General features: G+C 43.9%; 12 protein-coding genes across 12 annotated transcripts; 8 read left to right on the top strand and 4 right to left on the bottom strand.

Moving 5' to 3' along the window:
* Positions 1–202: 202 nt before the first annotated feature.
* Positions 203–1,419, top strand: O0I10_005168 (uncharacterized protein; the record flags this gene model as incomplete). The annotated part of the gene is made up of 4 exons (XM_058485215.1): positions 203–1,142; positions 1,220–1,226; positions 1,290–1,344; positions 1,411–1,419. The coding sequence occupies 4 exons, from the start codon at positions 203–205 to the stop codon at positions 1,417–1,419; spliced, it is 1,011 nt and encodes a 336-aa protein (XP_058344042.1).
* Positions 1,420–1,902: 483 nt separating this feature from the next.
* On the bottom strand, positions 1,903–2,286 carry O0I10_005169 (uncharacterized protein; the record flags this gene model as incomplete). Its single annotated transcript, XM_058485216.1, has 2 exons — positions 1,903–2,111; positions 2,178–2,286. The coding sequence occupies 2 exons, from the start codon at positions 2,284–2,286 to the stop codon at positions 1,903–1,905; spliced, it is 318 nt and encodes a 105-aa protein (XP_058344043.1).
* A 2,236-nt stretch (positions 2,287–4,522) lies between these two features.
* O0I10_005170 (uncharacterized protein) lies at positions 4,523–5,087 on the top strand (the record flags this gene model as incomplete). Its single annotated transcript, XM_058485217.1, has 2 exons — positions 4,523–4,733; positions 4,795–5,087. 2 exons carry the CDS (start codon positions 4,523–4,525, stop codon positions 5,085–5,087), a joined length of 504 nt encoding a protein of 167 aa, XP_058344044.1.
* Positions 5,088–7,097: 2,010 nt separating this feature from the next.
* On the bottom strand, positions 7,098–9,373 carry O0I10_005171 (uncharacterized protein; the record flags this gene model as incomplete). The annotated part of the gene is made up of 10 exons (XM_058485218.1): positions 7,098–7,834; positions 7,907–7,942; positions 8,002–8,079; positions 8,134–8,208; positions 8,272–8,416; positions 8,482–8,545; positions 8,664–8,909; positions 8,983–9,061; positions 9,177–9,241; positions 9,312–9,373. The coding sequence occupies 10 exons, from the start codon at positions 9,371–9,373 to the stop codon at positions 7,098–7,100; spliced, it is 1,587 nt and encodes a 528-aa protein (XP_058344045.1).
* A 2,232-nt stretch (positions 9,374–11,605) lies between these two features.
* On the top strand, positions 11,606–12,691 carry O0I10_005172 (uncharacterized protein; the record flags this gene model as incomplete). The annotated part of the gene is made up of 4 exons (XM_058485219.1): positions 11,606–11,881; positions 11,967–12,161; positions 12,231–12,362; positions 12,428–12,691. 4 exons carry the CDS (start codon positions 11,606–11,608, stop codon positions 12,689–12,691), a joined length of 867 nt encoding a protein of 288 aa, XP_058344046.1.
* Positions 12,692–13,168: 477 nt separating this feature from the next.
* Positions 13,169–13,744, top strand: O0I10_005173 (uncharacterized protein; the record flags this gene model as incomplete). The annotated part of the gene is made up of 1 exon (XM_058485220.1): positions 13,169–13,744. One exon carries the CDS (start codon positions 13,169–13,171, stop codon positions 13,742–13,744), a length of 576 nt encoding a protein of 191 aa, XP_058344047.1.
* Positions 13,745–13,894: 150 nt separating this feature from the next.
* Positions 13,895–15,152, bottom strand: O0I10_005174 (uncharacterized protein; the record flags this gene model as incomplete). Its single annotated transcript, XM_058485221.1, has 5 exons — positions 13,895–14,087; positions 14,156–14,414; positions 14,477–14,580; positions 14,651–14,948; positions 15,011–15,152. 5 exons carry the CDS (start codon positions 15,150–15,152, stop codon positions 13,895–13,897), a joined length of 996 nt encoding a protein of 331 aa, XP_058344048.1.
* A 980-nt stretch (positions 15,153–16,132) lies between these two features.
* O0I10_005175 (uncharacterized protein) lies at positions 16,133–18,462 on the top strand (the record flags this gene model as incomplete). The annotated part of the gene is made up of 4 exons (XM_058485222.1): positions 16,133–16,282; positions 16,344–16,393; positions 16,477–18,175; positions 18,232–18,462. The coding sequence occupies 4 exons, from the start codon at positions 16,133–16,135 to the stop codon at positions 18,460–18,462; spliced, it is 2,130 nt and encodes a 709-aa protein (XP_058344049.1).
* Positions 18,463–18,753: 291 nt separating this feature from the next.
* O0I10_005176 (uncharacterized protein) lies at positions 18,754–20,187 on the bottom strand (the record flags this gene model as incomplete). Its single annotated transcript, XM_058485223.1, has 6 exons — positions 18,754–18,863; positions 18,927–19,035; positions 19,121–19,252; positions 19,311–19,466; positions 19,682–19,994; positions 20,168–20,187. The coding sequence occupies 6 exons, from the start codon at positions 20,185–20,187 to the stop codon at positions 18,754–18,756; spliced, it is 840 nt and encodes a 279-aa protein (XP_058344050.1).
* A 991-nt stretch (positions 20,188–21,178) lies between these two features.
* On the top strand, positions 21,179–26,019 carry O0I10_005177 (uncharacterized protein; the record flags this gene model as incomplete). Its single annotated transcript, XM_058485224.1, has 9 exons — positions 21,179–21,263; positions 21,326–22,165; positions 22,245–22,521; positions 22,584–22,898; positions 22,984–24,903; positions 24,964–25,133; positions 25,198–25,351; positions 25,416–25,695; positions 25,756–26,019. The coding sequence occupies 9 exons, from the start codon at positions 21,179–21,181 to the stop codon at positions 26,017–26,019; spliced, it is 4,305 nt and encodes a 1,434-aa protein (XP_058344051.1).
* A 315-nt stretch (positions 26,020–26,334) lies between these two features.
* Positions 26,335–27,058, top strand: O0I10_005178 (uncharacterized protein; the record flags this gene model as incomplete). The annotated part of the gene is made up of 3 exons (XM_058485225.1): positions 26,335–26,399; positions 26,474–26,595; positions 26,649–27,058. 3 exons carry the CDS (start codon positions 26,335–26,337, stop codon positions 27,056–27,058), a joined length of 597 nt encoding a protein of 198 aa, XP_058344052.1.
* Positions 27,059–27,173: 115 nt separating this feature from the next.
* On the top strand, positions 27,174–27,661 carry O0I10_005179 (uncharacterized protein; the record flags this gene model as incomplete). The annotated part of the gene is made up of 4 exons (XM_058485226.1): positions 27,174–27,255; positions 27,322–27,382; positions 27,443–27,516; positions 27,579–27,661. 4 exons carry the CDS (start codon positions 27,174–27,176, stop codon positions 27,659–27,661), a joined length of 300 nt encoding a protein of 99 aa, XP_058344053.1.
* Positions 27,662–27,669: the final 8 nt, after the last annotated feature.

The following is a 27,669-nucleotide window of genomic DNA, read 5'->3' on the forward strand; positions in this document are numbered from 1 at the left end:
TTTCAGAACCGAACTAGAAGAAAAATGCCGGACAATATTAAAAGGCATGAGATGGTGGATGGTGTCTATTTAAAAAGGTGAGCAAGGCCAGTGAAAAAAGAGTTTAGCACCTATTAAAAACGATATCTCTGTACCAAACCCCTTTCCTTTCCCTTTTAGTATTTGCATTACACAAACAACACATCGACGACAGAGATCCATTATGCGCACGTTTTTTGCACTTTCAGCAGCCGCTGCCTTTTTGATGGCAGCCAACGCCCAACAAGCCGACCCCGTCGAATTGACTGATTCCTTTTCGCTTTTCCGCTGGTCAGGTGATTCCGATGCTCAAGCAGTCGAGACATTTTCTATCAACCTCGACAAGCCTGCCCGTATCCAAGTAACCGATTTCAAGAACCGTGGCGACACTTTCAAGATCTATGACAACGGCAACTTGATTGGTGAAACTTCCGAAGTTGAATCAGAGCAAGATGATTCCGTTTATGCTGCTACCCCTGAAGAAGCTTTGGAGAATGATCAATTCAGCAAGGGCACTTTTGATATTGCTGAAGGCGAACACAGCATCACCATCAAGGCATCAGGTCCCTATGATGCTGGTACCGCTGCTATTCGTCTTATTCAAGAGCCAAGCCAAAACCAACAATTGCACAAGAAGAAGAGTGGCAAGAAGGGTGGCAAGAGCTGGGATGATGATGACGATGATGATGAATGGGACAGCAAGAAGGGTGGCAAGTGGGATGATGATGACGACGATGAATGGGACAGCAAGAAGGGCGGCAAGTGGGATGATGATGACGATGACGAATGGGACAGCAAGAAAGGTGGCAAGAAAGGCGGCAAGTGGGATGATGACGATGATGACGAATGGGACAGCAAGAAAGGTGGCAAGAAAGGCGGCTGGGGTGATGACGATGAAGGATGGGGTGGCAAAAAAGGCGGCAAGTGGGATGATGATGATGAAGGATGGGGTGGCAAGAAAGGTGGTTGGGATGACGACGAAGGCTGGGATGGCAAGAAAGGTGGTTGGGATGACGACGAAAGCTGGGGTGGCAAAGGCGACTGGAAGAAATACAAGGAAGTCCAAGTTGATCCCAACCACACCGTCACCTTGACCACCACCATGTGGATCGTCGAGCGACCAAGTAAGTTATTAATATCATGCCATGATCATCCATCATACTAATCAATGTCATCCTCCTATCACTTTTGTTATTATTAGCCGCTGTGTAAGTGTTTTTGGTTATGCATATTGGTCAACGTTCATCATTTGACTTACTTTGTGATTATAGGCCAATCAAGACTGTCGAAAAGAAGCCCAAGTGGGAAGACAAGAAAAAGTGGGGAGTAAGTTGATACGTGCTCTACATGATGCCTTTTTATGTTTACTAATTGCCTTCTTTGTTACTATAGGGTTACTAAACAACATACCCTATCCGATTACAACACATTTTACTCCCATTACCCTATAACGTGATTACTGTGCAATAACTTAATTGTTTCATTTTCCAAAATTCTACTATCCATGAGCGAATTGTCCAAACCATAAAGAATCTCCCATTCTTCCTCCTTTTTCAAATCGAAGCAAAGATACATATTTAGACATGTAGTTGATGTTTGGTGATTGTAGCAACAACGGGTGAACATGGTTTATACGTACGAGCAACAATAGATGTAGAGATGTTGCACAATGGCGGCTGGTTGGACAAGCTTCATATCATATGACGTAGCTTAATGTTATTGCCACAATGGTGGTGTGAGCTTATTCTATTTCTTTGTACTACAAAAGGCATGGCAAATGACTTATATCGATTCTAGCATCAAGATTGCGGTTGGTGCAAGTGAGAGATGGGGGGAGTGTGTGAGTGGGTATACTTGTAGATGTGATTGAAAGAGGCGGGTTGTTCATGCAGGGGAAATTTGTACACGGACATCATGTTGGGATTGTTGATAAGCGGGCGGTGGATCGCTTACAGCTGTTGGTTCTGCTGGTCTTGTTGTTGCTGGTTCGGGGATTTGGATATAGCGCTGTGATCTTGGTGATCGAAGCCAGCTGCTATTACTTGATCCCTGCTCTATGTTCTCATTAAAGCTATCGATCCGCTCTGTGCGATCTATGAACGCCATTGTTGTGGTGTTAGATATTGTAATAGGATGGTATCCTCCTTTGACACACGTACATGTTGTTCTTCGTGATTTGGCTAGGGCAACAGCAGCACACATTATCAGGCATATGACTATCGTACCCAGAACCACGGGAATGATAATTTTGAGTTCATTGTTATCCATGATGACCACACAAAGGAAAAGATGTCTTTGTGAGAGAAAAACATCATGATGTATTTATAGGAGGAGTTCATCGATCCTACTATTTTGGGGATGTGTAACTAACTCAGCCACAGTTACCCGGTAAAATCAAATTCATTGGGTGCCAAACAATACCAACCCCAGATTCCTCGGAATGTCGTGCATAGTAGTAAAAGGACAAGCACCCTTTGTAGTTGCAAGTCAGCAAAGGGGTGGCGATGATTATACTTAGCAACAACGGTGTCCTAATTATTCAAGGAAATTAAATGTGCTACAACCAATAAGAATTCCATTGTCCTGCATGTATTATCTCAACATGGCAAAACCAATGACATCAGGTTGTAACATCATCTTGCATTGAAGCAGCAGCACCATCATTTGGGAAACCGCCATCATGATCCGTGTTTGGGAAGAATGTTAAAGTAAAAAAGATGTCCCGGTACCAATAATTGGGCACATGGCTAGTGACGCCACCAAAGAAATGTGTTGTGGCATATACCATCATGTCAGCTGATGCTACAGTGGCTTCCGTTTTTGCTGGATCATGTAACCAGGTTGGCAGAATAATGAAAATGCGCTCTCTTTACTATCAACACCTTCATGGAAATGCTGTAGGGCCATGTTGGGTTGTGGATTTATCATAAGCTAAAAGCACTTTAGGCCGCCAAATTGAAAAATAAAGTGACATGCAAGTGCAAAATGATGCCCAAAGCGCCACGAGGAATACTACTTATGACGCACGAATTGTGAATCCATGATCCTTGATGTTGTGCCGGTTGTTGTTATGTCACATGGATCCGAGCGGTGGGAAAGCGACATCCTATATGCACGCTGGTGATTCTACTAAGCAGTTGCCACACCTCCGCGACATCTCAGAATAACGTAGGCATGCTTGATTCTTAGAAAACGGCATGCTTTCCATTGTTCCGTAATACAGTGTGTCAATCTCTGGGGGCTTGTACGCTGCTATTTATAAATCTGCTATAGAGAACGGGATTGACTCTTCAACATTGGGTGGTAGTGGATAGCTGCTAAGACTATGTGTGAAGCATAAAAGAGGTATATGGATTGTCAAAGGATTGGAACATGGGTGCATGATACGGTATGCATTGATGTGCGCCTCATTTATGTGCATCAAGTAGAAAAGGCTTGCCAGTGACAGCCTCAATGTGGCTAAGGTGAAAGGTTACACACCTTGGTAACTCAAAAGACATCAATGCACACACACAAACCTAATCATCTGTGCTCGTTTCGACATTCGATTTCTGCTGCAATTGAATAGGAGGGTCATATTGTGTATATGGGTATCAAATATGATTATCATGGAGTTGTAAAACGTCACAATGCAGCTGTCTTATATATAGAGACACCAACATCATCAGCAACATGCTCAGCAGCTTTTGCATTTCAATTCTTCGATTGCTGTTATATACACTTTATGGTTAATCTCTCGGCTATAATCATAGCAGTCATCGCAATAGTCGCCGCTATTCTTGTGCTTGCGATGTGTATAGTGGTAGCTCGCACCCCATCCATATCCTTTCGTGGTAAGAGAAAAAGCTATGCTAGAGACGAGACTAGCAACGAATAATGATGATGGTTGAATTTGCAGAGAGAAGATCAAGGCGGCGACCGCGTAATTCAGAGGACGAAGAAGGCTTGAATAGTCCGCAGGATGCTGGTGTGCAAGGATCACCACAACAAGACGTAGCCATTTCTATGCATACAATGGATGATCACAGCAACAACAATGACACCACCACGACGCCTTATCCCCCACCTACCTACCAAGAATCTCGAAAGGATTCTCTTGTTTTGCTAACGACACGCTGATACCAACACCCCTTATGAGAATGTATGCCAACATATGATTTAATGCACCTATCGCCCTATGTCCCATTTCTATGCAATAAAGTGGGTATGATGACCATCACAACAGTAGTTGCGTAGCGTTGTTGCCATGACAACATCAATAATGGATTGATTTTCATTGTGAGCTCGATAAGAAGAATGCGCCAATAATGGTTGTTTACAATCATCCAAGTATGTACAATTATATTGAGACATGAAGAGGTATGATGGGGCTTCTAGCTTATATAACAAGGGCATCGCACGTGACATGAAAAGTGGTGGTACAAAATGGGCCCAATGTGTGAGTGAGTCAACACAAACCCGCTATGCTGCATTTTGCGTCGTGTCGCTTTTCTCTCAGAACGCAATGATTCCACGACTACCACCATTACTATTGGCATTGATAGGTGGCGCATCTATTTATGGCATCAAAGCTGTGCTTGATCGACTGGATCCTCCTGCCATTGGTCCACCTGGTTCATCGGAACGGGCTGCGCGCATGCTCAAGTATAGGGATTATGCAAGACGTGGTGGTATAGTTGCTGTTGCTGCTGGTTTTGCTTGGGCTGGATACTGGAGTAAGTCGAGGCTGAGAGAGACGCTGGACAACAATGAAAAGTATACTTACATCATCCATAGTGTATGACAAACGCACCCATCGCCCTATGCCGGCATCACAGTCAGGCAACAAGGAGGATGCAGAGTCTTTCTATCGTGACCAGTACAGTGATCGTGAACGGCGATTTCAACAAGAGCAGCAAAAAGCACGAGACGAGCAACGACAACGAGAAGCTTTAGCAAGAGCTAGGTTGATGGCTGAACAAATATCCATGGAAGAAAAACTACCTCCAGTATCATCATCGCCATCATCATCACCAACGACGACGACAACAACAACGACAAACAATGACAACAACAATGATCGTCAATAGAAGATCCTACAAGTGGCCATCATCCCCCCCTTTGTTTTGTAATATATTCCTTGTCACATGTTCCTTTTTCAATGAAGACAAGTTTGGATGAGATACACCTTGATGCATATAGAGCATGATGTATGATGCAAAATGGGGAAAAGGAAATGGGTTCGTCATGCGTCCTTGACCACAAACAAAAGCAACCCCAACATCAGACACGACACTACGAATAAAAGGCGATTGGCTACACTTAGACGCGTGGCACATTACGTTACCCGATCTTTCGGGATATCATGGGAAAAGATTGGAATGGGTAAAGGAAACGAGAACAGGATACTGCGTATAATAGTAACGGCATTCGAAACAATAAACGATACGCTCCTCTCAACAGCGTACTTTTTCACACCAGCATTCAAAAGTTTCAGTTTTTTGGGAAGCATTACCGGATTAGTCATAGCGTCAAATGGGCGGTGATTTATTAGTGCGTAGTGGAGAGTAAAAAAAAAGTAGAAAGATACATGCACGCTATATCTGGATGATCGATACCAGCACTTGGAGAGGCAATTATGGGTTCCCGTGAGAGTTGAGAATGAGTAGAGAGAGAGAGCAGAAACAATCACACCCCCAGACAAGGGAACTCCGACCACGGGTGCACATGCATTCAGACAACCGATTTCCCCTTTGTTCGGGTTCAAACCTTATTTGAGCACCCTGTCGCACAGCAGTCAAAAAGTGATCGATCATGAAGGGGGGCTGATGATTTGCAATAAGGAGATCCTTTGCTTATAGCATACATGATTGCCATTGCTTGGAACATTGATATTGTACATAAAGGACAAGATAATATCGGTAGGATGAGACCACGCTATCGTACATGCGCGGCCTTGTTTGTTTGTTACGATTTTTGTCTTGAAACACCGGCGGCTCTGTTAGGGTATGAGGGAATACAAAAATGCACGCACATACATCCCTTGTGTTACCAATCCACGCAATGTTGACAGGTTGTCTAAACTCATGGCGATGATCGCAAGTATTCCTTGAATGTCGTTGTAGAATGTGACCTTGCTTTATTACATGCTATCTATCTTACCCTGGATGATGATGTGATAGGGGTCATGTTTGCAAATGCATCTCGTCCTCACTTATCATCCCTCAATGATGATGACATCTATTTACATAGTAGGGGTGTGGTGGTTACAACAAAACAGCAGTGATGCCTAGAAAAGCAATACCACACGGGTATAGGTTAGTGTGCTTGACTGCCTAGAATGAACGCGTGTGTGGCCCAAAATTGTATACGCGCCAATCATGATTCTCATTTAGCCATTCTTTATCTTGTATATACAGCACGTAGTAAAAGCAATTGGATGATTGATTACTAAACGTATCATCTGGTATTTGTTATCTTCTTATGGACCCCCAAATGAGCACCCTGGGTCGTTTCCCATTTCGAATTCGTGAGATGTGTCATAGAGATCGCTGGATGTAAACAACCTATTTCATCATCACATGCATATACGTAAGAGTTCGTAATCAACAACCCCCCTTTGATCTTGGCACCATGAGGGAAAAGAGCGTAGATTGTAGTTTATTGATGAGAGAGAGAGAGAGAGAGAGAGAGAGAGAGAGAGAGCCATAACATAGAAACAAGTATTGTAGAAACCATACATTTGTGTGCGTGTGTGCGTATACCCACATAAGCAATGTATTTGTATTATGGTTTTTGTGCGTGAGAAAAGGTAAAAGAAGGAGCGTCTAGCCACATTGCATGTTGTAAAACCCGGCAAATTGAAGAAGAAATGAAGTGAAAAAACGACGTGATTACAATACATAACAGCTTATATGTGATAAATACAAGAGCGGGTGCACTAAAGAAGAAGGATTGCTTGTTTGGGAGAAGAATAGAGTAAAATGCTGCGTAAAGAGAAGAACGAAATCAAAAAATGCTTGTTGTGTTGTAATTTGATATCAATGCATAATAATTCCATCTAGGACCTGGCACCTTAATGACAATAATGAGGCGCTGTGTCATGATTTCCACCTTTCATTGTCACCACCACCATGATGATGTCGAGAAGGGGACGAGGAAGAGGAAGAGGAGGAGGAGGGCGGCGGCGGCATCATGCCAATACGTTCTAATTGTTCACGTAATGATGGAAGCACGGTAGGTTGTTGATGTTGATCTGCTGGATGACTTGATCTTCGAGGTGGTATTGATGTATGTAAAATGAGCTCTGGACGTTCGGATCTCCATTCGATGCGAGGACCAGCAGCTGTATGTTGTTGTTGTGGTGGTGGTGGTGGTGCTGTAGAAGGTCCTGTTGCTGCTGATGATGGTGATGACGGTGCACGATAATTAATTGGCGGATGTAATGAAGGATTGATTAACAAAGCACCACCTTGTGTAGATGAAGGTGACGATGGCGATGATAAAAGATGTTGATGCTGGTGGTGGTGGTGGTGGATTGATGGATTGAAACGTTGTTGGTGTTGCTCTTGTTGCGTTGAGTTATAATACGATGGTGTATGATGTCGCTGCTCTGAAAGATGTTGAGATAATGGTGATGATCCTGAAGCATGCTGGTTGTTTTCGAATGATGACAATGGTGGTAATGTCCAATAAGGTTGTGCCGTTGTATCCATAACGTGTGTTGTCGACTGCTGATTAGCCGTCGTATCCATGAATGCTGATCCATGATGCTGAGACGAAGATGCCATTGTACTCGGCTGACTCGTTGCACCACCCCCAGAAGGCGAATCAAAGGCTGGATGATATGATGCACAAGGAAAGTAAGGCTATGATGCTACGTGTGTGTGTGCGTGAGTAGTAGAGTTACCTTGTGGCAAATTCCCTATTGATTGGGTCCCTTGATCTACATGCAATTGATTAGATCATAACATGTATTGGATATACTGCACATGGTATATGAACCTTCAGTATTCCTTCGATTGACGTAATGATAAGGTGGTGGAGTAGATGCTGCTGCCGATGACGATGATGCATCCTCTGCTGCTGTACGATCGTGAGCTATTTCACGCGTTACTTGCTTACTCATTGGCTTACGCGTTTCTTCCAGTACTCCTGATGTAGTATGAGGCGATCTCTTTTGGGAGCTAGTGCTTGATCTTGAAGCATTTCCTATTGGTGCATATTGAGAATCGAACGTTGTTGTGTATCGCAACCCCTAATCACGTTGCTTACCCCCACCTCCATCATCGGTTGATTGGTTGCCTGATCTGGGGAGGGTGAGCATTGATCGTTTCCTTGACTCCTTTCGTATACGGATCTTGAGACCTTGTTCGGCAAAATGACATGCGAGAGGACATGATAGATGCATCCCTGGAAACTATACGACGTCATGCAATTAGAGAGAGGGAGAGGATGTTACTATGAGAAATCCTTTACAAGTACCTTTTTTGCAGAATATACAATGAATGGATCTGTCAAAACCGATTGTCTATATCGAACTGCTGATCTGCAGCAAGGTGCACCAATGGCAAAAAATCAATTAGCAATCAATGCAAGATGTAAATGTGTGATAGAATAGCGTAAATGAGATCAACCACCACGCTACTGTTGGAGACCGATATTACTCTTGCATTTCGAATAAGCACATTCGTAACCGATAGCGACCATCAGCGCGCACCGACATGTCCGAAAAGACGAAAAAGGCACCTTCCGTGTTATCGAGATCACGTAACAAGTACAAGGATGAAACGGTGCGTCCAATGATCAATCTTCGATGAAAGTCGATTTGCAAAGGTCCTTCATGTGCATCGGTGTGGTCAGCAGGGACAAGTACCGCAGCAAGAAAGATATAAGGCGATACCGCTTGTAAGCTAAAACATAGTCAATGGCAAATGAATTGATGAGTGAAACATTCTTTAATACATGTCATGATTACGACGCTACCTATCCATCATGTTTGTTGTATCTTGGCCTACAATCTTGAGTTGTACAATAGGAGGGGGATCAATGGGTCGTCGATCAACTAATGGGATGTCGATAAAGTGTCGATGATATAGGTAGGAGCGAGTGTGCATGTAAACATGTCAGCATCAAGAGCGTATAGATGTCAGGCGATCATGGCATAGTCGGCACTTTACCCCTTTCACCCACACCACACATTCGCGAATGGACAGGCTGCTCACGAATGATCAGCTCGAAATTCCTAAACGAAAAGCAAATGAGACATGCCATTCCCGCCAATGAGTCACCATTGTGTTTTGTGGAGCACTGACCAGTGTGAGTGGGAGTGTGTTTGTCGCGCCACGTCGTCTCCACGCGAAGAAACCGATGACATACACCAGTGAAGGATGTGTTGTTGAAAAGAAAAAAGGAGGAGAAAGAGGGGGTGAGAAAAAAAAAAGTGAAGTGAGTGGAGAGAGAGAGAGAGAGAGAGCGAGTGGAGTAAGCGAGTGAGCGAGTGAGTGGAAAAGAAAGAGAGAAAGAGAGAGAGAGGACTAGCTCAAGTGAACGGGAATAAATGTGAGCGACCTTGAGCAATGTTCAATATAGCCAATGAGAAACGACTAGAATGAAAATGAAAGAGAGATTACGGTGCATTATAGAAGGGCTCATGTAGCAAGCAACCTGGTGGTTAGCCATGTCGAAAAGAGAGAGAGATAAATATCCACATTTTTTTGTACTCTCCATCGCCCTTATTCTGAATACCTTGTTGTTGATATCAAAAGTATATATGTACGTATGCATGTATGCGCTGCTGCGATGTCTTACGACAGCAAGTTGCTTGATGGGGGGAGAGGTGAGGGAATGGATGGAGGGGCGGGGCCAACGAAACTAGATCGGTTTTTGCGACAGGTGCTCTAAGCTTAGCTTTGCTTGGTGTAAAAAAAACTGGTATGGCTTTCCAAAAAGGTCTTAGTGTAACGTTGCGGAATTTTCGAGACGATAATGGCCCGCACTCCCAAGTTGCCTTCCGGTCACTGCCGCTTTTTGAATTGCATCCACTTACAAACATGCTAAGGAATGCCCACTCACACCCATACTCGTCAATCCACACCCCTTTTAGGAAATTTCGATACAATTGAGATCAAATCAAAACCTGCTCCAATTGAGAAGAGCCTGTGTTTTAAAGCGGTGAGCATGAGGCTTGGTTAGTCGGCAGGCATGATTATGCATGCCGTGTATGACACGCATACTCCTTTCCTCCCCCCCCTTATTTTTCTTCTTCTACCTTACTTTTTCTCCTTCCGACAACGATGGCTCATCGTCCATTAGCGTCAATTCTATTGACGTATAGTTATAGTACTCTGCATCCCAATCCTTGTTTCACTTGCCCCCTTTTTTTTAACACCACAGCCTTTGGGGTTGTAAAGAAGCAGCATATTAAAGTGGAGAATCATTGCCGATAAGATTATTCGTGTACGCTTTATTCGATGGGCGGGGACTAGATCTTTGGCGTGTGAATGCATCATGTCGGGTAAGACGTGATCGATGGATTGGGGGACATGCAGCTATTTTAAGTCAGTTGCTGAATGATCTCGAAAAAAGTGCCATGAGTGGACCTGGAGAAATCGAAAATGAAAGAAAATTCTGCTGAGGTTTATCATGTCAACAGCGTGTCATTGTATTGACACATTCAAAACACTCTTTGTTGCACGTTTCCCCCAAAGTCAAAAACAACATGCGTGCGCGAGCTTGATCTTGTGATACGCCTAAATCTGGTCATTGTTATCTACCAGAAGCTCGGTTTCTATAAGCTTATTCTCAATAGCTTAAATCCTTGCCTACCCATGTAGCAATGTGTATAGGTGTTGGTTTACACAAATCCTGTAACCCCCACTTGCAATCACCAATAAGCAATCAAGGGACATTTCATTGGTTCATTCCTTCTTGTAACGAGCAAAGAATGATGCACGATGATGTGCATTGCCGATCTTGTTGTCGAAAGGTGTTCGTTCCAGATCATTTTAATCAGTAGCGGCGGTGCCAAGCAGCCAAATATGAAACGATCTGCACCTAAAAAGGGAGGCCGCCTATCAGCAGCAGTGTTGCATGTTTGATAAGCTGGTGTTTCAAAATCGAGATTTGGCACTTGCCTTTATGGGATGCGTCTCCTTCACTCCCAAAAGGAACGCTTTGATCGGTTGTTATGATGCTTGATGATACCAAAATCCACCACACTGACATCGCTGTGTAACACAAGATCAGTGTAGGGTTCTTCCATCAGCATCAAATTATCCTTTCGTCAAAAGTCAAATACTGTAAGAGATGTTGGGTAGCAACAAGGAATCATTTTTATTGTACACGAGCCTGCAAGACGAAGTACATTCATTGAATATGGATGGTTTATTAATTGGGAGTCATCAATTGTTCTACTATGATGGTTGATGGAGGGATCCCGGAGATGTGTAGTAATGAGAGGAGTGGTACACACCCTTGTCTTGTCATTGTACTACAAGGCCTTTTAGTCCCCAGTTTGTGGAATCCATGGTCTGCTGTCGTGCATAGTCAGCCGTTGCTCTTCTCTTTTATCCTTTCTCCCACTTTACCTGCAGACTTCATTCATGAAATGGATCACGAACAGCAACAGCCTTTTCAACCTGGCATTGGCTTGAACCAGCAATCAGGACACGACATGTTGCAGCCAACGAGTGCATCGCCAATGACGAGTTTTATGCCGCAAGAGGAAGCGATCAACGAAGACAATGCATCCGATCCGAGTGAAGATCTTGATAAGCCTGGGAAACGCTCAGCTGGAAGACGCAAGATCAAGATTGAATATATCCAAGAAAAGTCCAAACGACACATCACCTTTTCGAAAAGGAAGGCCGGCTTGATGAAAAAGGTAAATCAACAACAACAACGTATCCATGGATACCACCACCACCACCACCACCACCACCAGCTCACTACCATGACTACTTACTTAGGCATATGAGTTGAGTACATTGACTGGTACGCAAGTGTTGCTGCTCGTTGTCTCGGAAACAGGGCTTGTGTACACATTTACTACTCCCAAATTGCAGCCGTTGGTTACCAAGCCCGAGGGCAAGAGTCTCATTCAATCCTGTCTCAATGCTCCAGATCCTCCTTCTGAACAAGAATATGGAATACAATCACCAATGGTAACAATTGACTTGCCATATCCTTGAGCGTACTTTGAACGTTTCTCTCATCCTTTCTATCATAACCAGAGTAACACGAGCGCGGTAAATAATGCCGTGGGTGATACATCATCTCCTCACGGGAACCATCAGCAACAACCCTTATATGATCAAGGACCTCCAGGTTTATTATCTCAGCAACCACCAAGGTCATCAAACAGTGTACGTAATAATGGCTATCCCCCTCGTGACCACCTTGTTTCTCTTAACAATGAGCATTTTCATAGGCTGTATCAGGTTATCGAACGATCCCATTGGCAAGATATCCTCTTAACACTCATCCTCCACCTCCACCTCCACCACCTTCATCATCGACTATAGCGCCGCCACCACCATTACCATCGTACAACATGCATCACCAGAACATGCATCAGTTGCCCACCACTGCACAGCCACCGTACGACAATAACGATCCTTACAACGTTTACTATGGTACTACTACTGCTGGCTCAGGTCTATCCAATCCCTCTCAACAACATCCACCTTCGTAACAATGATACTCTTTGGTCAACCATTTTGATTCACCAAGCGGCTGGTCTCGTCTTTTACAATGTATGAATATTATGAGCACCTTGTCCCTCCACTTTGTTATATCCCATCCTATACAAAAACGCACAGACTTTTATATACACATATATACATCATGCATTCAAATGCGAGTTACATCCTGTTACAGCGTCTTCTTCGAAATTGGTACTAGTGGTGGTGATGGTGATGGTGGCGGTGACAAGTTGAGTGATTTTACATGCATCCTTAGAGTGACCCTGCAGCTGCAACAGCAAGATTCTTGTAGCCTTCTACCCCCTTAATTTGTGGGTTGAGAAAGAGTGTGCTGCTTTGTTTCAGGGGTAAGTGGTATAGCTTGCCCTGTACAAACATCATTATTATTCACCATTATATGCGTATTTCCCTTTCTCTTTCTCTCTCTCTCTTTTTCTCTTTCTCTTGGTTTTCCTTCTTTTGCTCCCATGTCTTATAGGAGATATTACGACGATCATGATCCACCAAATCCATTTCAAAGCCCAGCCATCACGTTGACCATGCACTCTATGCAACATGACGATGCTTTATCCACTGACTATTATGCCTATGGGACCTCCTATCATCAACTTCCCGATGCAGCTTGTGATCCATATCCAAATCTCGACCCGCCATCGTATGCATGCGATACGGCAATACCAAATTCTGATAATGACGATGACGCATATTTGTCAAAGAAAGAAGAAACATCATCGGTGCTCTCCAAGAACAACAACAATGCTAACAACACGACTGCAGCAACAGCAACATCGATTGACAGGATGCGTAATCAAGAGTGGATGCAGCAGCAACATGAACAACCACCAGGATTATTCCCGCTATGCATGTCAGCTGGTATGCCATGGGATTTAGCCAAACGCTTTGGCACGAGCATTAGACGACTGCTATTGGATGGGCAACATGGCGATAGGTACGGGTTCGTGGAAATGCAGGACTCGGCTAAACAGCAACAGCATTACCATCCCACCTCTTTTTACCCTTCATCACCCTCCTCCAAGCAATAGCTCCATATATCGTTCATCCCTCTTCCTCCTCCTTCTCCTTCTCCTCAGTCACAGTAATATGATGCATGAGTGAGCAAAAAAAGTAGATTTTACAATACTCTTTATAAAAGCAATTCATTACCCCCGCCCATTCTTAGTGTGATTCATTCCTTAGACGTGGTCACTGTTCAAAATGCCAATAGCAATGATGATACCACACGTGGCCAAGGATACAATTGCCACCAGGGATTCCTTGCAGTAGTCAACCTTGTACCAATGAATCCTGCTGGCATTGGGCTCAACGACAACATAGTAGGCATACATTGGAAACGCAACAGCATAAAGAAATTGAAAGATGAGCCACCTGCCAACGACATCACAAAAGTGTTATTAATGCCTATGTAGCCTATTCACCCACCCACAAACACTTACATGAGAAAATGGTTGCTCATGGTTACCAATGCATTGCCAAACCAATGCAACATGGCAGCTGTTGCAATAATAAAGATATGAACATGCACTGGAGGAATTCGACGCTTGTTTTCCTTCTTTTCAGCGGCTTCACCATCGTTGACCTTGTCGTCCTCTGGATCCGTAACATAGGTGACAATCTTGGTCCTTTTTGCAATCCTTCGGTTGTGGAAATAAAGCCGGAAGAGGTCAAGACCCAAGGCAAGGTCCGTGCTTAATCCTGTTACATTGTTGTCAACAACCCCATTTATACCATTGCCAATCCTCAAGTTGTATTATTACCTTGATACTTGAAGAATAGGGCATCCAGTGGCCATGGCAACCAAATCACTGCAAACGCTGTTCCTAGCAAGTAAAGGAAGCAAATAGGCACAAACAAGAAATCGCTGTATATACATAGGGATGCATGAGTTTACGTCTTTTTTTTTTGGATGTCGCTTTCTATAAAAGACTTGCCTAACATCCGATCGACGGATAAAGATGCCTGCTAATAAGGCAATTTCAAACAAGTTGTGAAGTACACCAAAGGAAGCCCATATCTTGCCCGCATTCATGAGATCAAACGTAAAGCTAGCAATGAGCGTGCTAATCAAGTATGCCAAAATCAATCGATTAAAACGGCCCACACTCTTGCGCCCAGGTGGTTGTGATGGCAAATAAATCCAAAATGTGTGATAAATCGCGTATGCTGATGCCCCTGCCATAGCCACAACAGAGAAAACAGTGGTAGTATCAAACGAATCCGCATTGTAATCTTTGAAAAGTGTGAGTGTACGCTTTTTTTTGGGTAGCAAGGATAAGGATTACAAGATTTACCTTCAATAGGCACAATCCAGGTGGGAATGTCAAAGAGCTTGCTCTTCCAACGAGGTGGTGCATCAGGGATCTCGGCCAGCCATTCACCCTGTACACCCATCAAAGCCCATGCTAACGCCAATAGAGCCGCCTTATGGATCATTGTTTGTGAAAGAAAAAAGAAGGCAAATGACAATGCAGTACTTGGACGTTGAATTTAAATTGGATGTCTTGAATAAAAAAGGTGTTACACAATGACCCTCGGATCACATCGGCTTTCAAAGCCGTTTATTATGCATCATGATGACGATAGACATGTTGTGAAATGGTCTGACAGAAGCCGTTCGCTCGAGTCATCAACATTGCATTGCATGTTGGAGGCATGTGGGAACAATATGCGATGCGTAATCCTCCAATTTTGGATGTCTATTAAAGTAACCACCATGACATGCCGGTACAACAATGCCAAGCTTCTTGCCGAAAGTTGATATAAAGCCATCGTTACATGTAGCATCTAAATCTTCCTCTACATAGCTACGTACTTGAAACCTATACTCTTAGCACTTTATGTTAGCAGATTGTATGGGAAGTGCATAGTGCGGCATGAATTGAACAACGGCTTGGATCAAAGTTGCCGATGATCCAGAAAAAGCAAAAGCTTCGTTGTAACATCATCATCGTGAGGACATCCAATCCCGTTTGATGATGCATAGCAACCATGCTTAAATGCTGACACTAATAAGTCAAATACAACGTATCTACCATACATCAATGGTCACCAACCCTTGAGAGATGGTTCACCCAACCATTATATAATAACACAAAGATGTTGAAGAAGACTTGTTCACTCATCGTAGCGCTGCTATAGTCCTTGACAACAGAGACAAGGTCTTCTCTCTTCGACCATGATAGCACCTTCATTGAGACCATCAAAATTGTTAGATGTTGTTATCTTTTATTATAAGACATGTTGGCAGCATTCTCTATACTACGGTTGTTCATGATCGCAGATGGGGTGCACGTGACATCATTTTATCGAGCGGGGGTATGTATGGCGGAGTGTTCTTGATGGTGCTAGCACTGGTCTTGTAGTCGACGGCCCTCCACACTAGTCTTTACCAAACGTTCATACAACATTCCAGCATGTCGACCACTGCCGAATGGACATTGTTGGAAAAACTCATGCTTGCACAAGCCGTTTACAAACTGGGTGAAGAGGATTGGGTCCAAATCGCAAGCAATCTCAACCAGAACTCCCTTCTCAATCGCCAACCTGACTTTTTCAATAAAGAGGTAGCCCATTCTACAAACAAATTCCCAATTCCTTTCTTCTCATATTGAATTGCATTGATAGCACTGTTCACAAGAGTATACACGGCTGCTGGAGAATCTTGGAATAGAAAAGTGAGCAAAGAACAACAACAGCACCCTCAATGGAGACACACAGACGACTGATTTGAAGAGTGAATCGTTTATTGTACTTGTAGATCGTCAACGTCGACTACGGATGAGACTAGTGTACAGCAAAAGGAACGACCTGTTGTAAAGTTGGCCAAGCAGCTCTATACACAGCGTGTCAGTGAACTGAAACGTGATTTGGAAGAGACGAATGCCAAATACAGCACTCTCACTCACGAGATTGAAGAGATACGAGCCGGGAAATGGGATGATCGACTGCTTGCGAATGCCGGGCGTCAAGATACGACATCAGCACCTTCTTCCACTACATCACCGACACGTGATAATGATACAACAATGCAAGAAGCGGATGCAACACCAACTACTACGGTGAAAACAGAACCTATGGATACGACTAATGACACTACTACCACCACAACACCTTCAATGAACGAGACAAATGCATCAAAGGAGCGAGAGATCAAAAAAGAACCTTCAGAATCATCGCCCATCGTTACAGCTTCCGAATCATCATCAACCCTTCAACCACCATCAGCAGAACCGATTTCCGAGGTACCTCAAAATACATCTTCTACTTCTGAAAAGGTAGTTGCAGCCACTGATGCCAATGCTGAAGTACCCACTTCTATGCCTTCACCATCAGCCATTCCCATCACACAAGGTTCATCATCTTTATCATCATCACCACCACCTAAAACAACCGCCATTTCTGGAGCAGATGATAATCAACCACCATCACCAAAACCTTCATCACCTTCGAAACCAGCAGAGCAACCTGTTGACAACACTACCGCTACCATCGATACACAACCACTCATCGAATCAACAACCTCCCAAAATGAAATACAACAGCCTGACGGTGAGACTCGGCAAGAAACTGCCAATGTGCCATCTATGGTATTAGCGCCTACACCAAAGGAAGCATTATCAGCCGAACCACACATGACAACACATCCAACATTACCCGTTCAAATGGAACCACGACCACCATCAGGACAACCTGGATCAGAAGATAGCTTTCATTCTGCTGAAGAATTGGATACAACACATCAACAACAACAACAACAACCAGCAGCAGCAGCAGCAGCAACAACAACAACAACTTCTGTACAAGAGACAACATCATCACCTCCTCAAATGAATGAAAAGCCATCATCCAATGTCCCTATTGAACAACGAGATAATACAACTACACAACCATCACCCATGGAAGAGAATGAAGATGACGTGAATTTGAAGCGTAAAGCGGATGAGGAGATTTCGGGTGATATGGAACATAAACGACCACGCATGGACAATGAGAATGCTTCTGTAACACAACCACCAGACAGCTCGGAAGCCGCCATTTCTGATCTTGTTACGCAACCTACGCCTGGTGAGTCACCTGAATCACATCGACGAGCACCACCACCACCACAACATGATTCTCCAACACCGTCATCGGCTGCTCAAACACCTGCATCCAATGCTAAATCACCTGAAGCAGCCCCTTCAAGTACAATGGCAGATACAGAGAGCGTGACGGGTAGTGAAAGTAATGCACCTACTCCCACAGCATCCACCGGATCCACTCGCAAACACAAAGATGAGCAACGACAACAAAAATCATGGCAAAAGAACATCAATTTATTATGGCGGGAGATTGCCAATCACAAGAATGGAGCCGTGTTTATGAATCCTATCAAGGAGGCGACAGCACCTTTGTATTATCAGATCATCAAGCATCCTATGGATCTTAAGGCTATCAAAAATCGTATTCGTGAAGGGGTAAGTGGGTTTACACGTGGGTGTGAGCGATATGCTCATCGTTTCTCTCTTTGTAGGCAATCAAATCGACATTGGAATTTGAACGTGATATTGTATTGATGCTTGCCAATTCCCTCATGTACAACAGAGAAGGCACAGAGATGTATCAAATGGCGCTGGAAATGTTGGAAGATGTGTCCGAACAAATCAAGCTCTTCAAGACAGCTGATAGCAATTCTCCACCCACGTCGCATACCCGTAAAGCTAGTACCATTGCCAAGGATCGACGAAAGAGCATGGCTGATTAGGTTCAAGGAGTGAGAGAGAAGAGAAACATGCATGTACTTCCCCCCCTTTTTTCCCTTTCTTTGTCGATGTTTAGCAAAAATAAAGTTTATCGCTTCTCTCTTGTTTCATAAAGGATCGTGCATCTGGGAACTTTTGCCATATTAGAAAATAAGATGGCGAGAGCGATTTCTTTGTCTTGTTTGGAATGCGTGATTGTTATGGTTTTTCTTTTTAGTATGTGTGTGTGTGTGTGTGTGAATTGTGCAAAATGTAAATGTTTGTATGTATACGTGGGGGCTTGACAATATGTATCACCGATGTTGTTGTTGTTGTTGTTGCGTGGTGGATGATAATGATGGCGATGAGGAAGATGAAGAACTAGTATTAGCTGTAGCTTTCTTGCGAGTAATCTTGGCATAATCTATATATATACATAAAGGAATCAATGATGGATCGCAAACAAAAAAGGATCGACGCTTCATACGTAAACCACAAGCATTGCAAAGTGTACGCGCACCATCCGGGCCCCTTCGCCACTCGGGCGTTTCTGAAATGTTACAGGAATGGCACCGACCCTGAAAGGCAGTTGCCCTCTTAAGGATAGTGTTGCATTAGCAAAGCTTGGCTACACAGGATTTGGCATCGAGAATGAAAAAAAAAGTCTATGCTCACACTCACCCCTCGTCTACGTTGTTGACGCAATCGATGAATCGAATGAGATTGCCATGATGATGGTATCACAGCAGTGGACGATGATGATGTTGGTGTTGGCGAAGAGGGTCTACTACTACTTTTAGCCATTGTAACAGGCTACACATTCTCTTTAGTCGTCGTTGCATGGAAAGTGGAAAAAAAGGGAAAAACTTACCAAACTGGCTTGCTGCTTGCGTAAATTCAATAGTGCATTGAGGATCTCATTAGCACGACCAATCAATTCATCCAACCACGGTCTGGGATCGCCAACATCTTGATTTCTTTGTTGGGCAATGATGCTGTCGCAAATGTGCTGGCAGTGATGGATGATCTAAATCAATCAATGGAAAATGTTTGTGTACACGCACACTGGTGATTCAATTGTGTCTGAGATCAGCTGTATCTCAAGCCCCCCCCCATTCCCTTTCTCTTTAGCATTTTGTCCCATATCTTTTCCGCTTTATCCGAATATGGATTGCCTCGTGCCTACTAAGCATATGTCCTACTCTCCCACCACACCAACAACAACAACGATTTCTCCTTTACCTGAGGAAGATCGGGATGATTGGCCACTTGATGATTCTCATTTTGTCGTGAAGACATGGTCCATGCACGTGTCGCTTGTGGGTGTAAAGGGATGGTGGTAGTGGTGGTGGTGGCATAGTGTTGTGGATAGTGTGGTGTGCTGCTGCTGCTATTGCTGCTATTGCTATTGCTGTTTAGAGAATAAGATGATGTGGATGGTGATGATTGTTGTGATGGTGCTGCTGAAGAAGATGATGTTGGAGGTTGCCACGTTCGGTTTGGAAGGCACTCATCAATAGCAGAGATGGGAGGAAGATGTGGCATGTCATCATTGCTGTGGGTAAATATGCGCATCATATGAAAGAGAAAAAGAAAAAGATGCAATAATCATGATCATCAACATCAGTTATCTACCAGTCTTATTTTCGCAGCAATAAAGCAAATGAGGAGAAATGGTGGTGACGAGAGGTATAAAGGGAGAATGATAATAATGACACACACACACACCTTTTTGACGCAGGAGACATGATGTTTTGATTGTCTATGTGAAAGAAGACAAAGAAAAAGAAGGAGGGAAGAATTGTTTATATAATTAGTGAATCCTCCATCTATGTATGTGTTGTGTGTGTGATTTGGGCAGATATGTATGGGTGTTGTGTGCATGTTTTGCGGTTGACCGGAAGGGTGAGTTCATGATTTGGCGTGTGACAAGCGAGAAAATCAAACAGAAATGCTCGATCCCAACTCGAGATTTGGCCAAGATCACATGCAAGGCAAGTGTAACCAAAAGTAAAGAGAGTATGTTATGCTGTACTTTTTTCCTCATCACAAAGTTGACAATGGACTGGGGCACGTGCTGCACACACACACACACCCGATATACTTTTCTACTCCCCTTCTCGATGTCATCATCATCAGCGTACACCTTTTACCATTTGGCTTTTTTCGAGCAACACGATCTGTCTTACAAACAAAAAAAAAGAGAGATGAGTGTCACACTACACTCACGGGTCTTAGTAAATCAAATGAATCTTGTACATCGTTCCAAATAAGATCCGACTTAGATGGGCCATTCATGTTACCAAGACTTTTACACATCTTCCAATGGCAAAAATAGGAGAAGTGTGTGTGTGTATGTGTGAGGCTGTTGAACGTGGCTGATTTGTATTCATGTTTACCACCAGCCCCCTTGTGGGTATGTCAATGTGCATATAGCCAATGCTTGTAAAAATTTCGTTTATTGCCGACAAACTATAGATGTCGGCAAGATAAAGAAGATACTAGAGCCCCAACCTTCTCAAGAAGATAGACGAACACTTCCTGGTTCTCGGAGTTACTTAGCACTCGGGATCAATCGGCGATCGATTTTCATTGAAGCTTATGATGTTGTCGTACCTGTGCGCGAATTTTTTCTGGTCCCTTCTTTTCTTTTGTCTTTTGCTTGGTTTCAGCTTTGCTCTCTTTTTCCCTTTTCTTTACCCTTTTCACCACCACGCCTTCCATTCCATCATACGCCCCATGAGAGCAGCTGTTGCATTGCTCTATACCCCAGTGTTTCTGTGGGCGGTTCAACGAGCAACAGCAATTCCTGTTTTCAACAATAGTGAGTATACTACATACCTTAAAACGCCTAAAAACGACGACACTTAACGATCTTTATCGTAGTCAACGACTATGATTTACAAGGAAATGCTTGCCCGTTACCACCACAACACGATGTTGAATGCCCTGTTCTCTGCGTTACCAACCATGATCTTTGTCCTTCGGCACTTGCACCTTCTTGCCCAAGTGGTCAGTCCTTTTGTATGGATGGCACTTGCCAAGAATCTTGTGAGGGCATCACCAACGCGTGTATGTGCGATATGGATGATGCAACAGCTAATGCATACAACAATTATGTGCCATGTATGGCTGGTCACACGATCAACATTCAACACTACAACAAGACCCGAGGCACCGAACAAATCCGAGAAACCTGTGCATCATCCATCCAATTGAATGCTTCAGCATCAGATGTGGGTGTTTGGGGCAGCAATGTCGATACACCTTATGTGTGGGCCGAATGCCCTACCCCACCCGTTCCATACTTTACTTTTCGAGAGCCTATGTGGATCGCCGTATGGGCAATCATGGGTATTGAGGCTGCATTGCTTATTCTTTGGCATCTATACAAGACCGGTCGAGAGTTTAAGTTCCATCGTGCCATGAATGTTGCCTTGCCTTCTTCTGGCAACACTTCCATCAATGAAAAGATTGCCGCTGCAGGTGCTGCTGCTGCTGTAGCTGCTGCTGCCGCCACCAAGGATACCAAAGATGAAAAAGCAATGACCAAACAAGGTGAAGAACAATGGGTCGATAGCTCAGAGACCTCATCTTTGCAAGACTCTGAACGACTTTTATTCCGTGGCTTCAATACGGATTATTTTGGCATATTTGTATTTGGATCGGTGGTCATCATCACCTTGTTGTTTGTTATCTTTTTGGGGTGCATTGTCAGTGATTACTGTAAGTAGAGTGATAAGCAAGAGAATGGCGGCGTGCAACACAGAAATTTTAACTCACTTTTTTGTGTGGGGTGTCACAGATGGCAATTTAGCCGGTACCGAGTTCGAGATTTTCTTGGAGAGCGAGCTGTCATCCAAGATCTTTTGTGCCGTATGGCACATTGCAGCGGCTTGGTTCTTTGTTGTTCTCATGTGCCGCAAGCGTATTGTCAACTACTTCCGTATTGAGAGCTATGCCCATAACTCAAGCTATGTGCAAGTGGAGCGACGCCAAGAGGAACAAGTCTTTTTGGATGATGGCAATCGCCTGATTGCCAAACTCCGCGAGATGGAACAGCGGATTGTAAAGCGCTTCAAGTAAGTATGGGTGTACAATCATCGTCATCATACATCATTCTTATCATCTTTGTGCACGATAGGATGGATATCCTTGTTGAAACACACAAGATCAAATATACAGCCAATCAGCAACGCTATTTCGAATACCAATGTATGCGTTATGTTTTCAACACTGAAAAGCACCGATTTGAGCCATATGAGTTTGATCTGGGATCCACCAATCGGAAGTTGCGTGAATACGCTGGAGGAATGACTATGCAAGATGCTTTGGCTCGCCAGGACATGCTTGGATCTAACATTATCAAGGTGCATGTCCCCACCATCCCTATGGCAATCGCACAAGAATTTAGCTCGTTCTTGTACTTGTATCAGGTCATGTGCATGTGGGTGTGGTAGTAAGTATCGATTTTTTATTTATTATTCCCCCAAAAGGGAGGGAGAGATTGGAACTGATGATGGCATGTGATTGTTGTGTTATAGCTATTTTGGATACTACAAGATGGGTCTTGTCCAAACATGCATTATTCTCGCCGCTGCTATTGTCCGTGTCGTCTTACGCCTCCGTGCAGAATATCGTGTCAAGGCCATGGCAGAGTATGTGGATAGCATTTGTGTATTGCGTGATGGTGAATGGAAGGAAGACGTATCCACGGGTGATCTTGTCCCTGGTGATGTGTTTGAAATCCGAGAAAAGACACAAGTGCCATGCGACGCGGCTATTTTATCAGGCACGGTGGTTGTCAATGAATCGTCACTCACGGGAGAAGCCATGCCGATCCGTAAATTTGCCTTGCATAATGACGACAGTGAATATGATATGATGGGATCAAGCAAGAACAACACCTTGTTTGCTGGTACACTTGTTTCCCAGGTGACGCCTACATCGGATGGCAAGGGCCGTGCGTATGCATTGGCGTTGCGTACGGGCATCAGCAGTGAAAAGGGCATGTTGATCCACAAGATTCTATTCCCATCACCTGTCAGCTTTATCTTTAACGAGCACATCAAGTTGGCTATTTGCATTCTATTGGCATGGGGTGGTGTTGCTTTTGCACTCACCTTGTGGTGGATGGGTCGTGGTAATATCACAAGTTGGTTCTATGGCGTCTTTATCATTTCCGAAATCTTCTCGCCTTTGCTCCCTGCTTCTTTCACCATCAACCAATCGGTCTCGGCAGCTCGTCTTCGCGCTAAAAAGATCCTATGTCTCGATTTGCCACGCATCAATCTCTCCGGCAAGGTGCGCATCTTTTGCTTTGACAAGACCGGTACGCTTACCCGTGAAGGCCTTGAATTCTATGGATCCGTTGCCACGCCAAACGACTTGACAGGTCACTTTCCTGAACGCATTGAAGACTCCCTCAAAATGGAACGCACATTGGCCATGGGCATTGCAACTTGTCATGCAGTGACAAAGGTCCACGATCAGTATATCGGCAACCCTGTGGATATCGAGTCCTTCAACGCCATGAAGTGGGAGTTACAGCCTCCTGCAGACGCAACATACCTTGACACGTTATTACCACCTCCAGCTGATCCCAACGACAAGCCCGAGCCTGTTCATGTCGTGCGTCGTTTTGAATTCGTTCATGCTCGTGCTTCTCAATCCGTTGCTGTGCTTGATCCAACCGACAACCACGTCCACGTGTTTTTGAAGGGTTCATTTGAACGCGTCAAGAATCTATCCATGCAAGAAAGTATCCCTGCTGAATACGATCAAACGGCTGCCAATTATGCACGTGAAGGTTGCTATGTTCTTGCACTCGCTCATCGCGACTTGGGTGTGCTTGGTGAAGATGTTTCTATGGATGCTATCAAGGAAATGACACGTGATGAATTGGAACAAGGATGTCGCTTTGCAGGCTTTGTGCTCTTCCGTAACATGCTCAAGGATGATACCACGGATGCGATTGCTGAACTCAAGGGTGGTGATACGCGTGTTGTTATGATCACTGGTGATACGGCTCTTACTGGTATCTTTATCGCTCGTCAATGTGGTATGATTGAACCCAACCAACGCACGCTTCTTGGTGATGTCGTCAATGGTTCCGTTGTGTGGCATGATGTGGATTCTGGTGCCGAAGAAGATGTTGACACTGTACTTGCCGCTGATCGTAACGAGGAACACAACAAGGCTGTTGAATTAGCAGTGACCGGTCGTGCCTTTGAAATGCTTATCAGCCAAAACAAGATGCGAAAGTACTTGCTGCATACCCGTGTCTTTGCTCGTATGACGCCCACTGACAAGGTACAATGTGTGCGTTTGCATATGGAGAATGGTGTCACGGCTATGTGTGGTGATGGTGGTAACGATTGTGGTGCCTTACGTGCTGCACATGTTGGTCTTGCTCTTTCCGAAGCCGAAGCATCCATTGTCTCGCCATTCAGTACTAGCAACAGGTAAAAATAAGGATACATCACGTGCTTATATGCAATCTTTACTCAATTTTGTTCTCTTAGATCTATCATGCAATGTGTCGAGTTACTCAAACAAGGCCGCTCTGCTCTTGCAACCAGCTTTGCAAACTACAAGTTCTTGATCTTTTATGGTGAATGCATGGCATGCTGGGAATTGCTCATGTTTTACTTTACGACGATTGCTCCTCAACCTATTTGGATCACGATTGATGGTAAGAGGGAGGATATGGAACAATGAAAAAGAGAGATCCTGTATGTTGACGTCCTATTATATAGGTTTCATTGTCACTTTTATGACTTTTGCCATTACTCAAGCACGTCCTGCTGGCAAGCTTGGTCCATCACGTCCTTCAGCCAAACCTGTAGGTGTTGGTACCTTATTGTCCATTATTGGTGTGGTCTTTATCAACTTTTGGTTCATTGTGTGCAGGTAAGGTGAAAGGATAATAATCCCAAAACATGCGATGCTCATTGTGTTATGCTCTCTATCCTAGTGTTGTTTGGCTTTTCCAGCAAGATTGGTTCGTCTGCAATGAATTTGATAGTGCTACGATTGATTCAGCCCGTTGGTGGTTACTTGGTGATAACTACGAGGCCGAGATGATTTCGCTGGTTATCCTTTTCCAATTCTTCAACAATGCGGCGGTCGTCAATTTTGGCTCAGTGTTTAGACAATCATGGTGGCGCAATTACGTGCTGGTCGTGTTTTATTGCTGCTTCTTTGTAAGCACAAGCTATATGATGCTTGCTGATCCCAATCCTTATGGATGCATTGTAAGTGGCTTACATGTTGTTATCTATACGCTGATTTATTAACGTGTCTCTCTCTTATAGTTCCGAATCAACTGTGGCACTCCTTCAGTTCTCGAGAGTATTGGATACCCTAAGCCTACATGGTCCATTGACGAATACAACTCACCCCTCGGACATAATGTATTGCCACATGAGTTCCGTTGGAAGCTGTGGGGTTATGTTATTGGAAACTGCCTGGCTACTGTGATCTGGGAGCGTGTCATTGTTCTTGGCGTTTTGCGTAACTGGGCGATCCGACGTAATCGAACTCATCCACCCAAGCATCGCATCATGTTCAAGTTGTAAATCCAAAATCGTTATATCTTTGCTTTCTATTTGTACATTATAATTGTTCTTTGTGTATTTCTTTCAACAAGTAATATAGTCCATCCCTCCTATTCTAGTCTTTGAAACCCGCTCAACCGTTTTCCCCATCTAAAAAGTACATCAATACACGCTACGCTTACAAACAATATGCATTCGATATCTATTTGTATGATTGAATAACGATCATTGGTTTGTTTAAAGATGGCTATTTAGTAGAGATTAGAATGATGGATTGATCCAGAACCATCATCCTCGCCAGTGAGGAAAAATTCTCCATATGTCCTTTTCTTTCTCATGAAATTAGAACGCGTTCTGTGGATTGCAGGGTTTGGTATTGCTGTTCAAGCATGCCATCCAGTGTAAGTGAAAGACGAAAACTTGACGATGCAAAGATGACATTGACACTATTTCCTATGTATGCATAACAACGCAGCTTTGACATGTGCATGAACACGGCCAAGCTCGCTATTGCTTCGTGCCAACAAGATAATGCATGCAAATGTAGTGCTGAGAAACAGCTGCTTGCCTGCTATGCGGAATGCCCCGAAAGTGCAGGTAAGCAATAGTATCTTTATTCATCGCCATCATGATACCAATGGACGAAATAGAGCTTTCCCAGCAGCAAATGAGCAAAGTGGCCAAAGTGTGTAATGATCCTGAAGCAGAAGCTGAGAGCAATACACCCTTCGGTGGAATCTTGATACCTGCCAACGTGCAAGCAAATCCATCAAAGCAAGATCAATCAGAGCAAAACGATAACCATAATAATGAGTCCTCATCATCATCATCATCACACAATGAGCAGCATAATAATGGTGGTGATGGTGATGAATCAAAGGAGAAATCAGTGCATGCAGCATCAATTCCCAAGCCTATTCACACGCTTCCACCCGAATTGTCGCCCTCTCATGAAGATGTGGCAGTTAGTAATGAAGAATCATCATCGAATCATGTATTCCAAGTCAGTGCAGGTTTCATGCTCATCGCCACTGCATTTGGATTTCTCGTTCATGCTTGAAATAAAAGAAGCTGCGGTTTCATTCTTACTTGTTCACCACCGCTCTCTCTCTCTCTTCTCTCCCTCCTTATTCTTTTTATTACATACACACTCTCTATCTTTCTTTCTTATATACATGGTCTGCAAGAAATGCGAAAAGAAATTGACTGGTGTAGCAGCACCCGATAAGTGGAAAGAAGGATCAAAGAATGCAGTCGGTAAGACTTCTTGATGGCTCCCCCCATTATGAAACGGAATGAGAGCTCACTCAATCTTGACTATAGCTGGCAAGGGCGAACGCAAGATTGGACAAAACAAGCTTCTCTCCAAGTCTGCAAAGTTACGGTGAGTGTGTGCAAACCACTATAGTTAAGCGTGTATATTGACTCTCTCGTATTACGATAGATTTAACCCATATGAAGCAAAGTGCAAGATTTGCAAGAACAAGGTGCATCAACAACAAGCTCATTACTGTCAACGTAAGTAGCAGAGATGGTGATGGTCGTTGAATAGGCTGTATTGACATTTGGATGGTATGTAGATTGTGCATACAAACGGGGCATCTGTGCAATGTGTGGCAAGCAAGTGTTGGATACATCTAGTTACAAGCAATCATCAAAGTAAAGGGGAAA

Source organism: Lichtheimia ornata (assembly GCF_029851405.1).
Source record: "Lichtheimia ornata isolate CBS 291.66 chromosome Unknown scaffold00020, whole genome shotgun sequence".
Taxonomy (NCBI): domain Eukaryota; kingdom Fungi; phylum Mucoromycota; class Mucoromycetes; order Mucorales; family Lichtheimiaceae; genus Lichtheimia; species Lichtheimia ornata.